The sequence below is a fragment of the Acanthochromis polyacanthus genome, chromosome 3, assembly GCF_021347895.1.
Source record: "Acanthochromis polyacanthus isolate Apoly-LR-REF ecotype Palm Island chromosome 3, KAUST_Apoly_ChrSc, whole genome shotgun sequence".
Lineage (NCBI taxonomy): Eukaryota > Metazoa > Chordata > Actinopteri > Pomacentridae > Acanthochromis > Acanthochromis polyacanthus.
This window is the reverse complement of record NC_067115.1, coordinates 1,741,344-1,761,314: the sequence shown is the minus strand read 5'-3', so window position 1 is coordinate 1,761,314 and position 19,971 is coordinate 1,741,344. Positions and strand designations below refer to the sequence as shown.

Below are 19,971 nucleotides of genomic sequence, written 5' to 3'. Positions count from 1 at the left end.
TTGAGGGACTGTGGCGATCTTTAAAGAACCAGAAATTATTCTTGAAGGAACCTCTAGCTAGAAGGCCTTTGTGGAACTAAACTAGTGTTTTTTGAGTTATATCACTGCCAGGAACTGTCATTTTTCTGACTGCAGAGACTTTCTTTGTCTTCCTGTTGATCTCAGAGGAAGTCAAGCAGATATTGTTGCTCTGAAGGTGATCAGGAAGCTTCAAAGTGAGTTCAGACACAAAGAAAAGGGAATTTTTGCAAAAGCAGGACTGAGGTCAACATCAAGGAGCTCTAGTGGTTCAGTCTGGATCCTTTCAGACAGAATTTATTTATTTGGTATTTGGGACCCAAAAGTAAATTCTGGAAAATTTAGATGTTTTAAGAGTGGAGAAATTTTATTTATACCCTAAAAAAATGTAGTCTAGTGTCTCTATAAAGTTCCTGTCAGTGTCTGTCTATGGATGGATCCATATTTCTGCTAAAATCAGTGTTTCCCCTCCTATATGACCGACGAGGCAGGCCGCCTCACTACAATTTTGCAGAAATTGCCGCCTCACTGGTCCGCGCCCAAAAAAAAATAAAACAGAAAGCACCAAGCCACCGGTCATTTTTAACTGTGCGGGTCCGCCGGCTGCTCTCCTCCGGTCTCCCCAGCTCGCAATCTACCATTGTAGTTTAAAATTGAACCAGAGGCCTAAACCTGATTACAGCTCATTTGAAAATCTCACTCTTAGTCTCTCTCATCCAAATTTGAAAGCTCAGAAACCAGTTTTACTTGTTGTTATATATCGTCCTCCTGCTCCTGGAAGAACCAGTTTAAATGAAACCCTTTGAGGGAAACTAGAGTTCAGGACTCAGTTACATGCCCTCTTTGTCTGCAGTGTTTTTCTTCCTTCTATTTTTACAGCACGGATCTCTGACAACTGCAGGATGAGACAATAAACCAACCGTCCTGCAGATAAGAAGCAGACAAAGAGTGTTTAATGTCACCTAACAGTAGGAACAGCATGTTCATAACATAAGGAGGTCATTGAAAACAAGACATTACCTGAGGAGGAATTAGATCACTGAAGAGTCGTCCTCCTGTAGCGCCAAGCCACCGGTCATTTTTAACTGTGCGGGTCCGCCGGCTGCTCTCCTCCGGTCTCCCCAGCTCGCAATCTACCATTGTAGTTTAAAATTGAACCAGAGGCCTAAACCTGATTACAGCTCATTTGAAAATCTCACTCTTAGTCTCTCTCATCCAAATTTGAAAGCTCAGAAACCAGTTTTACTTGTTGTTATATATCGTCCTCCTGCTCCTGGAAGAACCAGTTTAAATGAAACCCTTTGAGGGAAACTAGAGTTCAGGACTCAGTTACATGCCCTCTTTGTCTGCAGTGTTTTTCTTCCTTCTATTTTTACAGCACGGATCTCTGACAACTGCAGGATGAGATAATAAACCAACCGTCCTGCAGATAAGAAGCAGACAAAGAGTGTTTAATGTCACCTAACAGTAGGAACAGCATGTTCATAACATAAGGAGGTCATTGAAAACAAGACATTACCTGAGGAGGAATTAGATCACTGAAGAGTCGTCCTCCTGTAGCGCCAAGCCACCGGTCATTTTTAACTGTGCGGGTCCGCCGGCTGCTCTCCTCCGGTCTCCCCAGCTCGCAATCTACCATTCTAGTTTAAAATTGAACCAGAGGCCGAAACCTGATTACAGCTCATTTGAAAATCTCACTCTTAGTCTCTCTCATTCAAATTTGAAAGCTCAGAAACCAGTTTTATTTGTTGTTATATATCGTCCTCCTGCTCCTTATTCTGAGTTTTTATCTCAATTCTCAGACTTTTTATCTGAATTAGTGCTCAGTTCAGACAAAGTTATTATTGTGGGTGACTTTAACATTCATGTTGACGTAGACAGCGACAGCCTTACAACAGCTTTTAATTCATTATTAGACTCAATTGGGTTTTCTCAACATGTAAATAAACCAACTCATAGTTTTAATCACACTCTTGACCTTGTCCTGACTTATGGCATAGAAATTGAAGAGTTAACAGTATTTCCCCAGAACCCTCTTCTTTCTGACCATTTTATGATAACATTTCAATTTAAAGTAAAGGATTGTTTAGCAGCTGAGAACAAATATCATTACAGTAGGTGTTTGTCTGACAATTCAGTAACTAAATTTAAGGAAATAATACCCTCACTGTTTATTTCAGCAACATTTACTGATAAATCAGAAGGCAATTATTATTATTTTACCCCCACAGAAGTGGATTATTATGTTAATAATGCTTCAGCCTCACTGCGTACAACTCTTGATAGTGTTGCTCCTATAAAAAAGAAAGTTATGTCTCAGAGAAGACTTGCTCCTTGGTATAATTCCAGCTACGGACTTTAAAGCTGGAAAGAAAGTGGTATTCCACTAATTCAGAGGAAGTGTATGTGGCTTGGAAAAATAGTCTAGTAATCTATAAAAAAGCTCTTCATAATGCCAGGACAACTTATTATTCATCTTTAATAGATGAGAACAAGAACAACCTTAGGTTTCTCTTTAGCACTGTAGCCAGGCTGACAAAGAGTCAGAGCTCTGTTGAACCTTGTATTCCTTTAGCTTTAACCAGTAACGACTTCATGAGCTTCTTTACGCATAAAATAGTTATGATTAGAGATAAAATTAATCTGGCCCGTCCTACAAATGTCACAGATGCTTTTGAATTGGCTGTTAGACCTGATGAATCTTTAGAATTCTTCACTCCTATATGTCTCTCTGAACTAATTTCAACAGTTTCTACATCCAAACCATCAACATGTCTTTTAGATCCTATCCCAACTAGACTCTTCAAGGAGATTTTACCTTTAATTAATTCTTCAATGTTAGATCTGATTAATCTCTCTCTAGTAACAGGCTATGTACCACAGGCTTTTAAGGTTGCTGTCATCAAACCTTTGCTTAAAAAGCCCACTTTAGATCCAGATGTGTTAGCTAACTATAGACCGATATCCAACCTACCATTTCTCTCTAAAATTCTGGAAAGAACAGTTGCAAATCAATTATGTGAACACTTACAAAGGAATAATTTGTTTGAAATTTTTCAGTCAGGCTTCAGAGTGCATCATAGCACAGAAACAGCTCTAGTGAAAGTTACTAATGACCTTCTCATAGCATCAGATAATGGACTAGTCTCTATACTTGTTTTGTTAGATCTTAGTGCAGCGTTTGACACAATCGACCACAACATTTTATTACAGCGTCTAGAATATTCAACTGGCATTAAAGGGACAGCACTGGACTGGTTTAAATCCTACTTATCAGATAGGTTCCAGTTTGTGCATGTCAACAATAACTCTTCTGAGCATACTAAAGTTAATCACGGAGTTCCTCAGGGTTCTGTCTTAGGACCGATACTTTTCACATTATACATGCTTCCTTTAGGCGATATTATTAGGAAGCACTGTATTAACTTCCATTGTTATGCAGATGACACACAATTGTATTTATCTATGAAGCCAGATGAAACTGATCAGTTAGCTAGACTGCAAGATTGTCTTAAGGACATTAAAACCTGGATGACTTTTAACTTCCTACTGCTAAATTCAGACAAAACTGAAGTCATTGTATTTGGCCCCAAACATCTTAGAAACTCGCTTTCAAAGCAAATAGTTACTCTGGATGGCATCACATTGGCCTCCAGTACTACTGTGAGGAATCTTGGAGTTATTTTTGACCAGGACATGTCCTTTAACTCACACATAAAGCAAGTCTGTAGGACTTCCTTTTTTCACCTGCGTAATATTGTAAAAATCAGGAACATTCTGTCTCAGAGTGATGCAGAAAAACGAGTTCATGCTTTTGTTACTTCCAGGCTTGACTATTGCAATTCCTTATTATCGAGTTGTCCAAATAGCTCTCTCAAACATCTACAGTTGATCCAAAACGCTGCTGCGAGAGTACTGACAGGAGTTAGCAAAAGAGATCATATTTCCCCTATACTTGCTTCTCTTCACTGGCTTCCTGTTAAATCCAGAATAGAATTTAAAATCCTTCTTCTGACATATAAAGCTCTTAATAACCAATCTCCATCATATCTTAAAGATCTGATAGTACCTTATTATCCTAGTAGAACTCTTCGCTCTCAAACTGCAGGCTTACTTGTTGTTCCTAGAATTTCTAAAAGTAGAATGGGAGGCAGAGCCTTCAGTTATCAGCTCCTCTCCTGTGGAACCTGCTCCCAGTTTGGGTTCGGGAGGCAGACACCCTCTCTATTTTTAAGACCAGGCTTAAAGCGTTCCTTTTTGACAAATCTTATAGTTGGGGCTGACTGGGTGACCCACAGAGGTTCGGCTTGTGTCTTCATTGTACAGCTGACTCCCTCTTGGACGTCCCTTCGTTCTGCCTCTAGTCATGCTGCTATAGGCCTATAGGCTGCTGGGGGACTTTTCTTGACGCACTGAGCCCTTCTCTATCTACCTTTACATTTAATATGTATACCGTTATTGCAGTACATTCACTCTGTTTCCCCCTGTGCTATTTCTCCGAGTGTCCCTGGTCCCAGAGCTGGATGCTTCAGATCTGCGGTTGATGTTCCACCAGCTGGTCCAGTCTCCATCATGTCCACTGTGGGATGCTGCTGCTGACCTTCCTCCAGCCCTCTGCTTCCAACTCCCCTTTTTCCACCAGTCAACTCTGCATTGCCTTCACTATACTGTTATGCTAACTTACATGCTGTTTGAATTTTACTGCTAGCTATATATGGAGTATGTTTAATGTCAGAGCCGTACATCATCAGAGTAAACTATGAGTCAGTTTTCAATGTTAGCTTATACTTTGTCTGTGTCACATATCCTGTCATACATGTATCCAAATGTGTGTTGTGTTTTCCTTGCTTTCCCACCCCTCCCTCTTCTCCCATCCCTCCCCCTTGCCCTCCTCTGTCCCTCTCAACCCCCCGGCCAGCAGGCAGATGGGTCCCCCCTATATAGAGCCGGGTTCTGCTCGAGGTTTCTTCCCTGTTAAAAGGGTGTTTTCCTGCCACTGTCTCCTTTGGGCTTGCTCTGGGGGTCAGACATATGGGTTCTGTAAAGCGTCTTGAGACGATTTGACTGTAATTGACGCTATATAAATAAAATTGAATTGAATTGAATTGAATTGAATTGAATAGCTGGTCGGCTAACACCTGCCGCCGCTCATCTGCCCAGGACAAACCGCGCACCCCACCCCCCACCCCCATTGGCCCTTGCCTACACCCCACCGCCTCACAGCCATTTCAACCCAGGGGAAACACTGAAAATACAGTCTCTGGTCCACATTTCTCCAACTGTTGAGGCTCTAACATCAGTAGAATCTGATGGGTTAAAGTTGGTCTCGACAAGGTTCCAGTTTTTAGATGTTTCGCCTAAATGTTGATGTGAATTCATCGGTAGGAACCAGAACCTGGAGTTCATGGAGGTCTAGATGGTTATTATAATGATGTGTTCAGGTTGACGTCAGAGACAGGAGTGAGGAGGCGTTAACAGAAAACAGAAGAGCAGCTGCTGTGCAGATAATGATGGATGAACCAGGAGGTAGAGCAGAACAAGGGGAAAGCTGAAAGACAAGTTCTGCCTCATAAACCACCTGGAAACAGATGAATGGATGAATGTAGACAGAAGAGATGAGACATCGCTGTTCTAGACAAAAACATTTACAACCACATCAGAAACCAGATGCACCGTTAAAAAACCTTCTGACCAGCTGCATCCCGTCTTTATATCCACATTTATCCATCTAACACACTTAAATTACCTAAATCTTATTCTGTTTACATCCTAAACATGTTCATAATGTACATGTATCTCAGCACATTCACACTGCCTTAAAGCTGTTAACTACACATCTAACACTGCACTTCATGTTGAGTTTCATCTTTGGTTTTAAATTTTTTTTACAGTACACGTTCATAATTGTAATTTTTAATGCAGTTGTTTTATGTCTATTTCCATAAATTCATATTAAATGTCACTTGTTCACAGTTAAAGAATGATGAATAAAAGTTTGCTGGTGAAAAATGATTTTTGTGCTAGTTTAAAAGCTGTTAAAACAGACCGGTCAATTTTGACCGGGAACACCATGTGTGGCGGGAACACTGGCCTGTGTTTAATGAATGTTTCCATTTTTACACCTTAATGTCCATTTAACAGTTAATGTTGTAGAACATCTGGTCTAGATTTGTGTATCTGCTGCTGTCTGTTTGGTTTTGAGCAGGAAGTCTACAGGAAGTTTATTTTCTCGTCTCTAAACCAACCACTGACAAGTAGGTTAAATCAGTTTTATTTCTCTATTAAACAGGAACTGTAAAGAGCTTCATGCAGCACAAATGAAGCTTTAACCTGAATTTAGCTGCAGCATCTCTGTATAAATGTTCTCTCAGTATTTATTATATTTTTATTTATATTTAACTTTAAGTTCCTCTTCTTTAAAAGTTCTGAGCTCTTCTTATCATGTGCTCTCATTTTATATTCATCTTTTGTTAGTATTTCAGTGAAGTGGAGTTTATTTTTACAACTTATAAAGTACCCAGTGATTAACACTTCTCTATTAATATTATTATCACTTTGAGCTGCATTTACAGTATGAGAGGTTTTATAAATAAAGTTTATCTTTATTGTACAGATCAGAAGTTCAGAGTCAGACTGGGATGTTATTTCTTGTATCTGCAGTGTTGTGTTATAATACACTTTGTTCAGGGACATAATGAACATTTCACATGTACGTTCTTGCCTTTTACCTCAAGGACAATAAAGTAGTGTCTGTATACTTCTACTTTGAAAGGACCAACTTCCCCTCCACTCCTGCAGCTTTCCTCTGCTGGTTTGGGTGTGTGTTTTCTGATTGGCTGACCGTGAAAGCTCTCTCTCCCTCAGCCAATCATCATCACTTGTGTAGTTTTGTTGTCCTTTCCTCAGCAAAGAAACCACTAACGGACGCCAAGTCGGAAGATCAGATCTGCAGTGAGCAGCTTTAGTTTTTACTTGATTAAAATAGTAATTAGTTAGATTACTCGTTACTAAATATATATATATATATATATATAACGCCGTTATTCGCATCACTGGTTTCGAAGCTGTTCAGTATCAACAGATCGTGAAGAGACAGAATCAGAATTATTCCACCATGACTGTTTAACTCCGTCATGAAGTCCTGGACCACATTTATTCTCCTCTTTTTCCTCGGTAAGGTCATTTATATTTATTTCTGTACAACTTTGGTTTCTGTCAGGATTGAACTTCTAGTCTGGTTGTTCTCTTCTAAACATACATGGCGTGTTTAAAACCATCCAGTGGAGGATCTAGAATCCAGGTGACTGACTGGCGGACCTCCGTCTGCTCCGAGACCCTCAGCAGACCCTTTACTTCCATTTTTTTCACCTTTGATGCGCAACATGGGTCAAAAGTGACACAAATCCAAAGGAAAGTGGACATCTCCTGACCCACACTGCGCATCGAAGGGTTAATATTGTCAGAACAGATCCCTTTACTTCCATCTTATTTCATATTGTCAGCGGTTAACGTGCTGTGAAATGACGGGTAGGACGGAGGACTAAACGTGTTTTTATTGTTTTGTGACTAGTGTTGATAACGTGGTCTCAGTTTGTTCCAATTTATTTTATCCGATCCAGCTGATGTTCTGCTGCTGAGGCTGTGAGTGTTTCTGAGAACAAACCTGTGTTGTGGGTGTTCTTGGTGAGACAATAATTAGTTTTCTGTCTCGTTTTTAACAACACCTGGCTGCATGACAAAGATCTATGTGGATTAAGCGAGATGTATATCGGACTGATCAGTGATAGGATGAGTGAGACTATGGTCTCTATCTCTGGATTTATATCCAGGCCCGGACTGGCAATCGGGAGAGGCGGGACTTTTCCCGGTGGCCTGCCTCCTTATTGGCCTGCCTGGACAGGCCAGCCACGGACTGGCAGGCCAATGAAAAAAAGCTGATCGGCTTTTTGGCAGACAGGCCAGAGACAGCAGCGCTAGAAGCCTTACAGAGTACACGCCCACCCTCCTGTCACTCACACAAAGCACGTGCTCTGAGCTCTAAAATCAGAAGGATAGGGATTGGTCAAAGTGACATTTTTTTTAGAAGAAACGTGCCATGATTGGTTAGTTGCTTTATGGCCCGCCCCTTCATAGCGAAAACCATAGATATATACAAACAGCGTTTGTATATATCTATGGCGAGAACGGGCTGTAGAGCGGTGTGAGGCCAGAGAGTGGAAGGAGCGAAGATTATGGAGCACTCTTACTTCAAGTAAGTTTACAAACGGTCGGTTCTTCTCACAAATGCATCATCTGACTTCAAAGGCCAAAATATAATAAAAAATGTCTGGAACAAATAAGCTCCACAGGTGTCAGGTGGTTGCAGGAAGCCTGAAAACGTTTGAGACCCCCTCTTCAGGTAGGATAGGCAGTTGACTTACAATTTTCAGTTATAAAATGAACATTGGTGTTTGCATATACTATTAACTATGACCAGCTGACATCTAAATGATTTGCTGACAAAATAATATATATTTATATTTTTAATTCCACATGTTACATAAATAATAGGAAAAGGAAAACACTGGAAAAATTGGTGAGGGTGGTGAAGAGATTACAGAAGAGAAAAGTACTGGACTGTATGGAGCTGTCGTTATGGTTGTGTTTAATAGACTTACTGTCTGTTTAGTAGTGTTGTAATTGCTATAACATAACTGTAAAAGGCATATTTTTGGAAGAAAAAAAAAAACAAAATTTTGGTGCATTATCCCACGTGACACAACCCTTGCGGTGGCAGAAGTGGCCTGACTGACTGGAAATCTCCCGGCCTGAATTTCTTTCCCAGTCCGGCCCTGATTCCATCGTTTCAAATCCTCTCACCGTTCTTGGAAAATATGTTTTGTTTGTTTGTTTGTTTTTTCGGGAGCGTTTAACGATCATTTGACTCGTCTTCCAGACATGATCCGCTCCTGTTCAGCTGCTTCAGTCATCAAGTTGTTTTGATGGAGAACAGTGAGGAGCATAAAAATAATGACGGTAAAAAGCTGCTACTGGAAATGATGGACGACGGGAATGCTGGTAGGAAACTGTTAAAAGTGTGTTAATTTTTATTTTACCGATCAATGCAGCAGATTACTGATTACAGACAGCTGCACAATAAAACTGTCAGACATTCAAACAGGATAAAGTGCATTGAGGTCTAACACTGTCCCATAAAGCAGGATATTAATTTCATGAAATTTAACCAAATCAAAGTTAAACTAATGCTACTGGTTGATTCTTATTTGTGATCTATCAGCTGCAGACCAAACATTAAAACGTATTTATGCAATTTCTGCATTACCAACTAAGGGGTTCCCATGGCAACGCGATGAATACAGTGTGTGATCATATATATAGAATCTTTTATTTTTTCCCTGGTCAAATGTGGAGCAGATTTTAAGAGATTATTATTTGGCCTAAAGATTCTTTTAAAAACATTTCATCATTTCTGAAACATTTATTCTATTATTTATAAATTTATAAATTTTACAAATTATTTTATATTTATTCTAAATTTCACCTTTTTCTTCATCTGGACCACAGTAGAGCAGCTCCAGATCTAAAACCTCGCATCACTGTCTGACAAACATCTGGAGAAATCTGTGTTCTAAGCATTATCTTGATAAACTGTGGAATAGTACACGTGAAGAAATGATTAAAACTGTGAAAATAACAAGTGTTAGTGAATTGTTGGTGTTTTTAGTTGATTTAAATGCAGTAAAAAAGTTTAACTTTATTATTTCTGACATGTTTCTGTTCAGTCCTATTTAGGAACATTTATAGAGAGATATTAAGATGTAAATGAGGCTGGAACGAAATGTTAAACTAAGAAACTCTTTTCATGCTTTGAAAGAGTCGATTCATAAACTTGTGACCTAAAAAAAGCAGCAGCTGCTTTGTTTGTTCACTTTTTGTAAAGTAAATGAGAATCAGCAGATCCAGGATCAGCATCAATAAAAGGAGCTGAGAGGAGCTTCTCATGAAATTAAAACTCAAAATTCACGGAAGATAAACTGAAAATAAAATAAAACAGCTGTAAAAGTACCAAAGACTTGCATCCAGCAGGACGTAACAGGAAGTGTGTGTGTGTGTGTGTGTGTGTGTGTGTGTGTGTGTGTGTGTGTGTGTGTGTGTGTGTGTGTGTGTGTGTGTGTGTGTGTGTGTGTGTGTGTGTGTGTGTGTGTGTGTGTGTGTGTGTGTGTGTGTGTGTGTGTGTGTGTGTGTGTGTGTTCTTGTACTTGCTACATGGTGAGTACCATTTTCTGCATTTAACTATCAAAGTGAGGACATTTTTACAAAGTGAGGACATTTTGGCCGGTCCTCACTTTGAAACAGCCATGTTTGAGGGTGAAGACTTGTTTTTAGAGAACAGGTATGAATTGAGGTTTGGTTAGGGTTAGGGTAAGGATTAGGGTTAGGCAATCAGTTGTGATGGTTAAGGTTAGGGTAAGGCTCTAGGAAATGCATTACGCCTATGGATGTCCTCACTAAGATAGAAGTACAAACGTGTGTGTGTGTGTGTGTGTGTGTGTGTGTGTGTGTGTGTGTGTGTGTGTGTGTGTGGTGTGGTGGGGGGGGTTTATATAAAAAACAGACCTTCAGCTGTTGTAAATGTTTTCATGTTATCAGTATAAACAGAAGAGCTGTTTACTGCTGCAGGATGATCTGTTCTATCACGATGTCCTCTAAACTGAAGGTTCTTTATTCTAACTAAGTTTGTCTACATGCTCTGGAAACACTGCCTGCAGTTCATCTGAAAACGCTCTGAATGTTGTTGGTCCTGGAGAACCAGTTGAACTCAGGAAAAAAGAATAATAAGCTGAGATTTGGTTGTTTTTCCTGCCAGAATATCATGATGTGTTCACAGACTGTAGGGAAGTTGAAACTCTGACAGTTCCTAGCTGATAAATGATGTCATTCTGGTATTTGTAAAGAATATAACGTCCGTTTCTGTCTCTTTTAATCCAGAAGACACAGAAGCATTATTATTCCATCATGACTGAAAAGTTCTGTCATGGAGTCCTGGACCAGGTTTATTGTCCTTCTCCTCGGTAAGTTCATTTCTATTATTTCTGTCTTCACTTCTGTCCTGTTTCTGTCAGGATTGAACTTCTACTTTGGTTGTTTCCTTCCAAATATACATGCTGTGTTTTAAAATCATCCAGTGGAGGATCTAGAAGATGTTTATGAGTCAAACAGGTTTTTCAGGTGGTGGGGAGGGTCATGATTATAAAACTATATTCGTAGTTCTGAAGTTGACTGTATAAGTGTGAATATACTGTATGTATAAATACATTTTATACATTCTACTGATCAACATCCAGCCCTCCTGTGATCCATGGTTCGACTGTCTGTGTATTCAGAGGCAGAGAGCAACGGACTTTCACTATAATAATAATAATAATAATAATGATGATAAAAATAAAAACTCCATGAACGTGAGATAAAATAGTTCTCAGCATAATTTATATTTTGTTATATACTGTTATTTTCTGTTTACAACATAATTCCATATTCTTTCATAGTTTCGATGTCTTCAGTATTAATCTACAATCTATAAAATAATTAAATAAACACCAATGAATGAGAAGCTGTGTCCAAACTTTGGACTGGTCGTCTATAAACAGTTTCTACTGAGTCTAAAAGTGTTTTAGTTCATCATTTATGAAACATTTATTCTAGTTTCACAGAGCAGCTCCAGATCTAAAACCTCTCATCACTGTCTGACAAACATCTGGAGAAATCTGTGTTCTAAACAATATCTAGACAAACTGTGGAATAGTGCACGTTCAGAAATGATTCAAACTGTGAAAATAACAAGTGTTAGTGAATTGTTGATATTTTCAGTTGATTTAAATGCAGTATAAGAGTTTAACTTTGTTTTTTTCTCACTGGTTTCTGTTCACAAATTTAGGAATACTTATAGAGAGATATTAAGAAGATGTAAATGATTCTGAGGCTGGAATGAAATAAAACTGAAGATTCACTGAAGATAAACTGAAATTAAAATAAAACAGCCGTAAAAGTACCAAAGTTAAAGACGACCAGGACAGAGAATATAAAGAGCAAATTATTTTTGCAGATGGTTTACATTAATGACCTTCAGCAGTTTCTAAATATCAGCGACCTGATAAACCTGCACCTAAATGTTCAAATTTCCTGCTGCAGGATGTCCTCTAAAGTGAAGGGTCTTTATTCTAACTGATCCTCTGTTCTCTGTTTCTGAGTCGTGCTGCATTTATTTATTCATCAGTATCTTTGATTTTCCTCTCAGCCTCTCTGTGGAAACATTGCCTGCAGTTCAACCTGAAAACTTTTTGAACTCTTTTAATTTTGAAATTTAGGAGATCTGACTTTTAAACTGAGATTTGACTGTTTTTCCTCACAGAGTATTATGATGTGTTCACAGACTGTTGAAAAGTTGAAACTCTGCGAGTTTCTAGCTGATAAATGGTGTCATTCTGACAATTTCTAAAGAATATAATTCGTTTCAAACCCACAGTTTAGTTCTGATGGTTAAACTGGAGTTTTTCCTCCTCACTGGTTCTCAGTGCAGCTGATGTTTGGATCATCTGGTTCTGTCTAGGATGTAATTCTGGACTGACTTTAGTCTGTAAAGCCCTGAGATGATTTATTTATTATGAATGAAGTCAAACCGAAGCTGACTGATGTGACTTTATGTTCTACAGTGATCAGTTTATGTGGTGCTGAAGAAGAGAAGAAGAATCTGTCAGGAACTAAAGGAGGAAACATCACTCTGCCTGATCCTCTACTGGAGAGAGCCTATCTGTTATATGGAGGAAAGGACATTGCCAGGGTGGATAATGGAAAACTCTACATAATCAAGGAATCTTATACTAACAGACTTCAGTGGAATAAATCCTCAGGACTCTTCACTCTGACAGACCTGCAGAGGAGAGACTCTGGGATTTATATTATTGACTCTATAGAAGGAAAAATATTTGCTAAATCCTTTAATGTCACCGTTTACGGTGAGTCACATTTCTTCTAATATATTGATCAGTGTGTGTTGGCAGGAATATTGATCTAATAACTTCCTGAAACTATCTCAGACACCAAAAAGAAAAGACGATAAAGAACTTTTATATTCTGTGTTAATCTGTTACTTATAATTACTAATCTAACTTCAGACAGGGGTGATAGTAAGCCGGAACGGTCCGGAACTGCGTACCGGCAAAAGATCTTCCACCACCAGATCCGGTGGCAGAACGCTGCTCTTCCACCGGTATCTATGGGTACGCCCAATGACATAAATATGCCTAGATCGCTCACTGGTTGGCGGACAACAGCGGCGCCGTGGAAAATTGGCGCTGACTTCCGGTAGTGGCAAGAAGCTGTGGCGCGCTGTTTGATCCTGTGTGAATACACCAACTTCAAGGCCTGCTTGTCATCAGTGATGGGACAATATGTGTGATGTTATGGCTTTTACTGTTAGCAGACAATAAAATCTCTGTCCGAGGCACGTTTTCACGGCAATCACAGCGTTGTTTAGCCCTCACAGACAAGCAATGGCGCGGCCTTTGACATCCTTTCAAACAGTACTGTTTCAGTGTTTGATGACTAGTTCTGGCCTATTTGATGACACGCTTTGTGTTGTTTCATCACACCAACTGATGGAAAAAGATAAAAGCAAAGCACAAGGCATGTTTCTACGGCAGTCACACTCGTATAATAGCAAACACAGAGCCTCCATTCCAATATCCTTCATATTTAGCCTCTTCACATGTTCTGCCTACATGAGGCTACAACAAACAGAGACCACCACACAATGATAATGAGTGCTAAATGCTGATGCAGTGATTGTGTCAATAAGAATGTGTCATACTTTCTGCAGCATTAGTGTTTCACTTACATGGGCTCTAGAAAATATTCGAACCAATGCCCAATAAGAAAATTAGTGTTTTAAACAATTTTTCTCCAATTCAAATGATTCAGTTGGACTTTGAAAAGCAGCACATGCAGTAGTCAAAAATTCCAAATTATGTTTTAGTGTAAAGAGGGATGGGAAATTCACAAGCCTGACAGCCTTGAGTACTGCAAATAGGTTTTTTTTTAGAGGTTCATAATGTCAAAATAAAGGTTTTTAAAGGTTCCAAATTGGTCAATATGGACTCAATACAGGCTCTTCTAAGGCATATACGCAGGGATGTGATAATGAAATCGGACTGATCTTACCTTTTTATGAGGAGAGTCTGCTCAGCTGCAGTCACTGAAAAACCCAGCCAGTGCTGGTCTAGGGCCTCCTGGTCTGGTGTTCTCAACGTATTTCAAGCATTGTGACTTGATTCCGACACAGAAGTTTACTGTACCTTGGTAAATCACGAAACACAAACTCACATACCGTGCTGACGTTCCAATCTGACACCACGTCTTGCCACTACCGGAAGTCAGCTCCTATTTGCCGCCTCTCAGCGGCCAGTGAGCGGTCTAGGTATATTTACGTCATTGGGTACGCCGCCTGGCTGCCTGCTATCGACCACAGTTCACTCAGCAGGACATGAATATGTGTCTACTTCCATAACACAGCGATTCTTATGGACAGTAGCAGCCAATAGCAAATAGGTGTGCTTGATTTATTGCACTGGGACATCTTCCACAACTAGTCAATAGACGTCAATAAGCGCCGCTTGCGCCGGGAATAAATTACACCTGAATTTCCACATGTTCTTGTGATTGGCTGAAAAACTTTCAACAGGATTTACAACGGTTAGCATCGACGGGCATAATGGTAATAGTTCCAGCAAGAATTTAAAACTACTTTCACCCCTGACTTCAGACCAATCACACCTCAGAGTTTAATACTATTTTCATTTCACTTTCAGTCTTCACTGATCTGCTGAATCAACATTATGTCCTTTAAATGAAAGACATGAAGTGAAAACTGTAAAATTTAAAGTGGAAACCTGATGATTAGCATGAGTCCTGTTTTTAACCAGAAGATGCAGGTTCTTGTTGTGAACTCTGGTCTAATTTCCAGTGTCCATCTGGTCCTCTGCAGATCCTGTAGCGCCTCCTGCTGTCCAAACACTGAATGTGAGCTCTGACAGCTGCTATCTGCTGTGTGCTGTGGACAAAGCTGCAGAGATCACACTGTGGTGGTACAAAGACCAGGAGGTGGTGGACCAGAGCAGATCTGCTGGACCTCTGCCTCTCACTGTGACCAAGCAGGACTTCAACTCTTCATACAGATGTGTGGCTGGAAACCCTGCAGAGAACAAGACTCTACTAGTGGATCTTCAGAAGGTCTGTGGAGAGAACTTCACTGCAGGAGAGAACAACACAGAATCAAGACATCGTAAGATCAGTTCTAACTCTGATTTTTATTGTTAAAATGTGTTTTTTTTAAAAAAGAGTTTTTCTTGACCTCCAGTGTTTGTTTGACAGGTTGGATCATAACTGGAGTCTCCACTGGATGTGCTGTGCTTACTGTTACAGTCGCTGCATTTTTAATCTGGTTGACGTGTTTCAGCACCTCAGAGAGAAAAGGCAGGTGTTTGATTAGTTTCTAATGATTGATAACAGATTTTTCTCTCATTAAATGCATTCATCTGTGATTGTAGATTATTTTTATTGGACTAATGGTATCAGACAGACTCAGTCAAACAGTTTATTCATCACCTGTACAGCTGGATGTTGGTGGAAACATGATTTTAAATGTCATTTTAACTTCAGTTTTGTATCTCTGCAGATTCTCTGGACTCAACAACAGAAGTGGAGTACGCTGGAGTAAATATCTGTGCTGACACACAGTCAGGTTGGTGCTTTTCTTTACATTAACGTGATGTTTATTAACATGAACGTTGTGTTAGTAAGAAAAAACTACATGTCAGATAGATTCTGCAGAGATTTCAGGTTGAACTGCAGGCAGTGTTTCCACAGAGAGACTGAGAGGAAAACCAAAGATACTGATGAATAAATAAATGCAGCACAGCTCAGAAACAGAGAACAGAGGAGGAAGTAGTTGGAGATCCATCCATCATGGAGAAACATCTTTCTACTGATGATGAGCAGAGCAGAGAGGAAACATGGAGACAGAAAAACATCTACAGGATGAGGAGATCAGATTATGTCCAGTGTTGGTCACATCTGTGGACAGATGTTGGACATGTTGATGTTCTCAGTTTTTGTCAAATCCTCCACAAAGTCCACTTTTTCCTTCTGTTCTTGGTCTCCGTGGTTCTAAGTGTGTCACAGAACAGCAGCAGCAGCAGGTGGCCTCAGTGTTGAAGAGTTTCATTGTTGACCTTCTAAGAACATTTAGAAGCAGGAAGTGTCTGGTTCCAGTCCAGGGACCTGTAGGGGGAAGAGTTCCTGATCACAAACTCTGGATGGTTCCTCTGAACACGTCTGAGTCTCTCCACTGCTGACTGTGTTTCTGCTTCTGCAGGGAGGACATTTCCCGGATTCACCAGGATCTGCTGACCGGCTGTTGGTTTATCACGTGATAGATCCAGACTCTGAAGGTCACGTCTGACAGCAAACAACACATTTCTACCTCTGGACTTCAGTTCTGTTGCTTCAGAACCAAACTTAGCATCTTTTCACCAGCTCTCCTCTCCTTCACTCTGCTTTCCCCGCCTTCTTTTCCCTCCCCCAATGGGCAGGATCCAGGAAGAGGAAGTGTAGATAAGGTGGGGGCGTGGCCTGTTAGAGTCCCTCTGGGACCATGTGGCCATCTCAGTTGACTCTGTGTTGTTACTCAGCATTAGCAGTGAGCAGTTAGCAATGGCATCCTAGATGAAGTCTGCTTGTATAGTCTCTGTCAGTGGTGAGCTTGGTTGAAGTAGTGATGTATCTTAGCATTAGCATGTAGCACTAGCAAGTTTGGTGAGCTAGCTTGTATAGTTTCTTTGTCAGTGGTAAGTTTGCTTTGGACATGGCTAGCCTTAGCATTTAGAGGGATTTGGAGAGGTTATAAGTAAAGTTTCCTTGTCACTTTTTTCAGCAGTTGGCACTAGATATTTAGCATCTTGCACTAGCTAACTGCGAGCATCAGCACTGGTCCCTACCTGGAGCATCTCCTAAACGGGCCTGGGTTAGTTGAACGTGGCGGTGCTGTTTGGATTGTGTAGGAGCAGAGTGAATCTGGGACACCAGAGTTCACCGGTTAGCTTCATGTTGTAGGACTAAATAGGAGAAGCACTGTTGAAAGGTTTCCATCTGATGACCCCCAGAGATGTTAGAATCACTGCTCTCTGGTGTACAGTGATGGTCAGGATCCTAGGTCCTTCACTGAGTGGCATCCTCTTTGATTGGAGAACAAATGTCTTTAAAATGTGTTGAAACTGTTTACTAACATGGTGTTCATCATTATTACTTAAAAAAGAACAAATGCATCTCCTGATTTTTATCATTTTTATATATAATGTATATTTGATAAGTATTTATTTTTTCACTAAGTCTATTAATATTTCTATTTCCTGTTTTTGCTCTTTTAAACTGTTTACACCAGCTACAGCGTCTTATTGCTGAGGTAAACCATACAGAGACAGTAAAGACGTGATTCTGATCAGGGAGGATGAGAGGAAACAAACTCCACACAGATGATTCTGATGAAACTGAATAATACACTCTGGAATGAACTTTAACTGTTGATTTTATCTTTATTGTCGTCGTCGTGTTCATAGAAATCATAGATGCCTCACGCCACTGTCCAGCATAGGCTGGCGATGCGTTACCGGCCGCCATCTTGGAGTGGGAGTGAAGTTGTAAACAACCAACATCTGGTATATGCGAGACCATTACACAGACACAGTTTTCCGCTCATACCTTACCTTGTAATGCATAGATTTCGACATGGTATGGCTCATTTGAAAGCTTACAAGGTCGTTTTTTGATTACACTCCCAAAGAGATGGTGTCAATCAGCACAATAAGTTTTAGGGACCCTTTTCCTGCAACTGTTTGTTGTGTTGACCTGTTGTGATGTCAGGTTTCTCTCATCACTATGATAAGCAGCTTCTAAGTTTTATTTATTTAGTCTACTGATTATTCCTTTTTTGTGCCGCATTTCCATATGGGATTAACATCTTTGAACAATTATCAAATTTACACCCAGAGATACAAGGCTGTTGGTAGTATAGCTAATAATTATGATTTTAGAATTTAACCCTATAAGCTGCAGTGAATTCCAGCCGTTTTCAGTACAAAAAATCGCTAATATTTTATTTGTAAATAAAAAAATTACGAAAAATACGGGGAATATTGGACGCGCATCGCGAGGTGCATTTCCTTGAAAACGACCGATTCGGGGATTTTATACCGACTTCAGGACATGTTTTGGATAAAATAGTTTACTGGCTTGTGTCATCTGATGTCCAAGGTTGGATTATGGCCGTTTTTTGTGGAATCTTTTCATCTGTGTGTAATAATGAACCCAGAAATGTGAGTCGCGCTGTGTACGTTGAAGCCGTGTATAGAGAACGGATGGATGAATATTCGTCGTTTGTCGGACAAATGTGTTTTTCTCACCCGCTGTGGTAATCACATCTGAAAGTGGTTTATACCGGCGGATTCATGAGAATCTAAGCTTTCCATCGGTGTATAGTGTTTGTATAATCAAGTTTGCAGCGTCGGTCAATTAAGCGAAATACTTTAGCGCATCTCAAAACGTCCCCAAAAACAGGACGCTGAAGCTTATTGTGGTCTAGTGAATATCTGGTGAAATCTGTGAAAAGTTCAATGGAAAGGACATACTCACTTGTGGAATGTGATTCCTTGTGCCCTTGTGTTTGGGTTGCGTTGTATTGTACACCCACAGGCCGCACAAGACTGTGGCATTTTGAGATTTGTTGTCAATTGGTGTGTGATAAACACGCTTATCGCTGGTTTGTTTACTCCCGCTTGCTCCCGTTCCAAGATGGCGGCGCACTGACGCATCGCTCATTGGCCGGCGAGGCATCTAGTTTGTATTTATATCTATGGTTGTGTTTGCCCTCCGACTTTTGAATATAAAATGATACGACTCATTTCCTGCTGCTAACTGCCGTCTTTATTCGGCGTCCGACCTCTGTACACATACCGTACGTCTGGATCTCATGAGATATAAAACATAGACACAACTATGGTGTCCCGTAATGAACAAAACAAGCATGCCGCGCACGTCAGGATATTACAGTCATGTTCTTTGCTGTGTTTCTACATGTGTTAAATCTGAGTGTGTCCAACATAAAAACACTGAACTTTGTTAGAGTGAATGAAAACTGTCCCTAATGTTACAGATTGTTAGGAAATATGCAGACATGTTTATATATTACTACATTTATATTTTATTAATGACATTTTATTTTAGCCTTATCTGTTGAACTGTGTGATAACTGTTGTTGTCACCTTTATACTGACTAAAGAGTGGAGTGTTTGAGATGGACCAAGCTGAGCTTTCATTCCAAAGAGGACCTTGAACAAAAGTGGAGGTGATGGAGGCTGAGCTTACCTGTGATAAAAAGGGAAGAAATGGGGAGTGCAATGAGGGGGAGCCGCTGGGGAGGGAGATTTCTTGTATATTCATTTGTGAAGACTCTAAGAATACCTCAGTGCAGATGTAATCCATTGTCTGTACTCCTTGCTGCAAGTAAACTATTAAAAAGACTTTAAAGCCTCACTGAGTTTTGATTTTGTGTCGGGAAATTTTTTGGTACGAACTAACAGCGAAAATACAGAAATGATTTCCTGACACAGATTCAATGGTTCTGCTGCAGTTTCACATCAATCAGATGCAAACAAACTCTCTGCTGGGTTGTTGGTAGATTTAATATTAAATACAATAATAAATACATCAAAGAATAAAAAGAATAACTTATTATAGAACAGAGAACACAAACTCTCTTCCTGTTGGCTCGCTGTAAACATCTTGTAAGTTTAAACCTTTAATGGACTTTTCAGTTCCATGTAAACCTCTCTGTCCACCAAAGAG

At 39.9% G+C, this 19,971-nt stretch overlaps 1 protein-coding gene across 7 annotated transcripts in view; it reads left to right on the top strand.

Moving 5' to 3' along the window:
• The first annotated feature begins 6,930 nt into the window (after positions 1 to 6,930).
• The window catches only part of LOC127533053 (uncharacterized), a 56,220-nt gene continuing 43,179 nt past the window's right edge, over positions 6,931 to 19,971 (top strand). For 2 of the 7 annotated variants that reach the window (XM_051945115.1, XM_051945116.1), the window contains exons 1-2: positions 6,931 to 7,191; positions 12,729 to 13,031. In XM_051945115.1, the coding sequence (XP_051801075.1) occupies positions 7,152 to 7,191; positions 12,729 to 13,031 (343 nt within the window). In that variant the 5' untranslated portion in view covers positions 6,931 to 7,151. Of the gene's footprint in view, positions 7,192 to 8,953; positions 9,076 to 11,007; positions 11,091 to 12,728; positions 13,032 to 15,058; positions 15,356 to 15,444; positions 15,547 to 15,748; positions 15,815 to 16,447; positions 19,660 to 19,971 lie in introns of those variants that run through there. The other 5 variants (XR_007940626.1, XM_051945121.1, XM_051945117.1 and 2 more) reach the window with 5 other exon arrangements.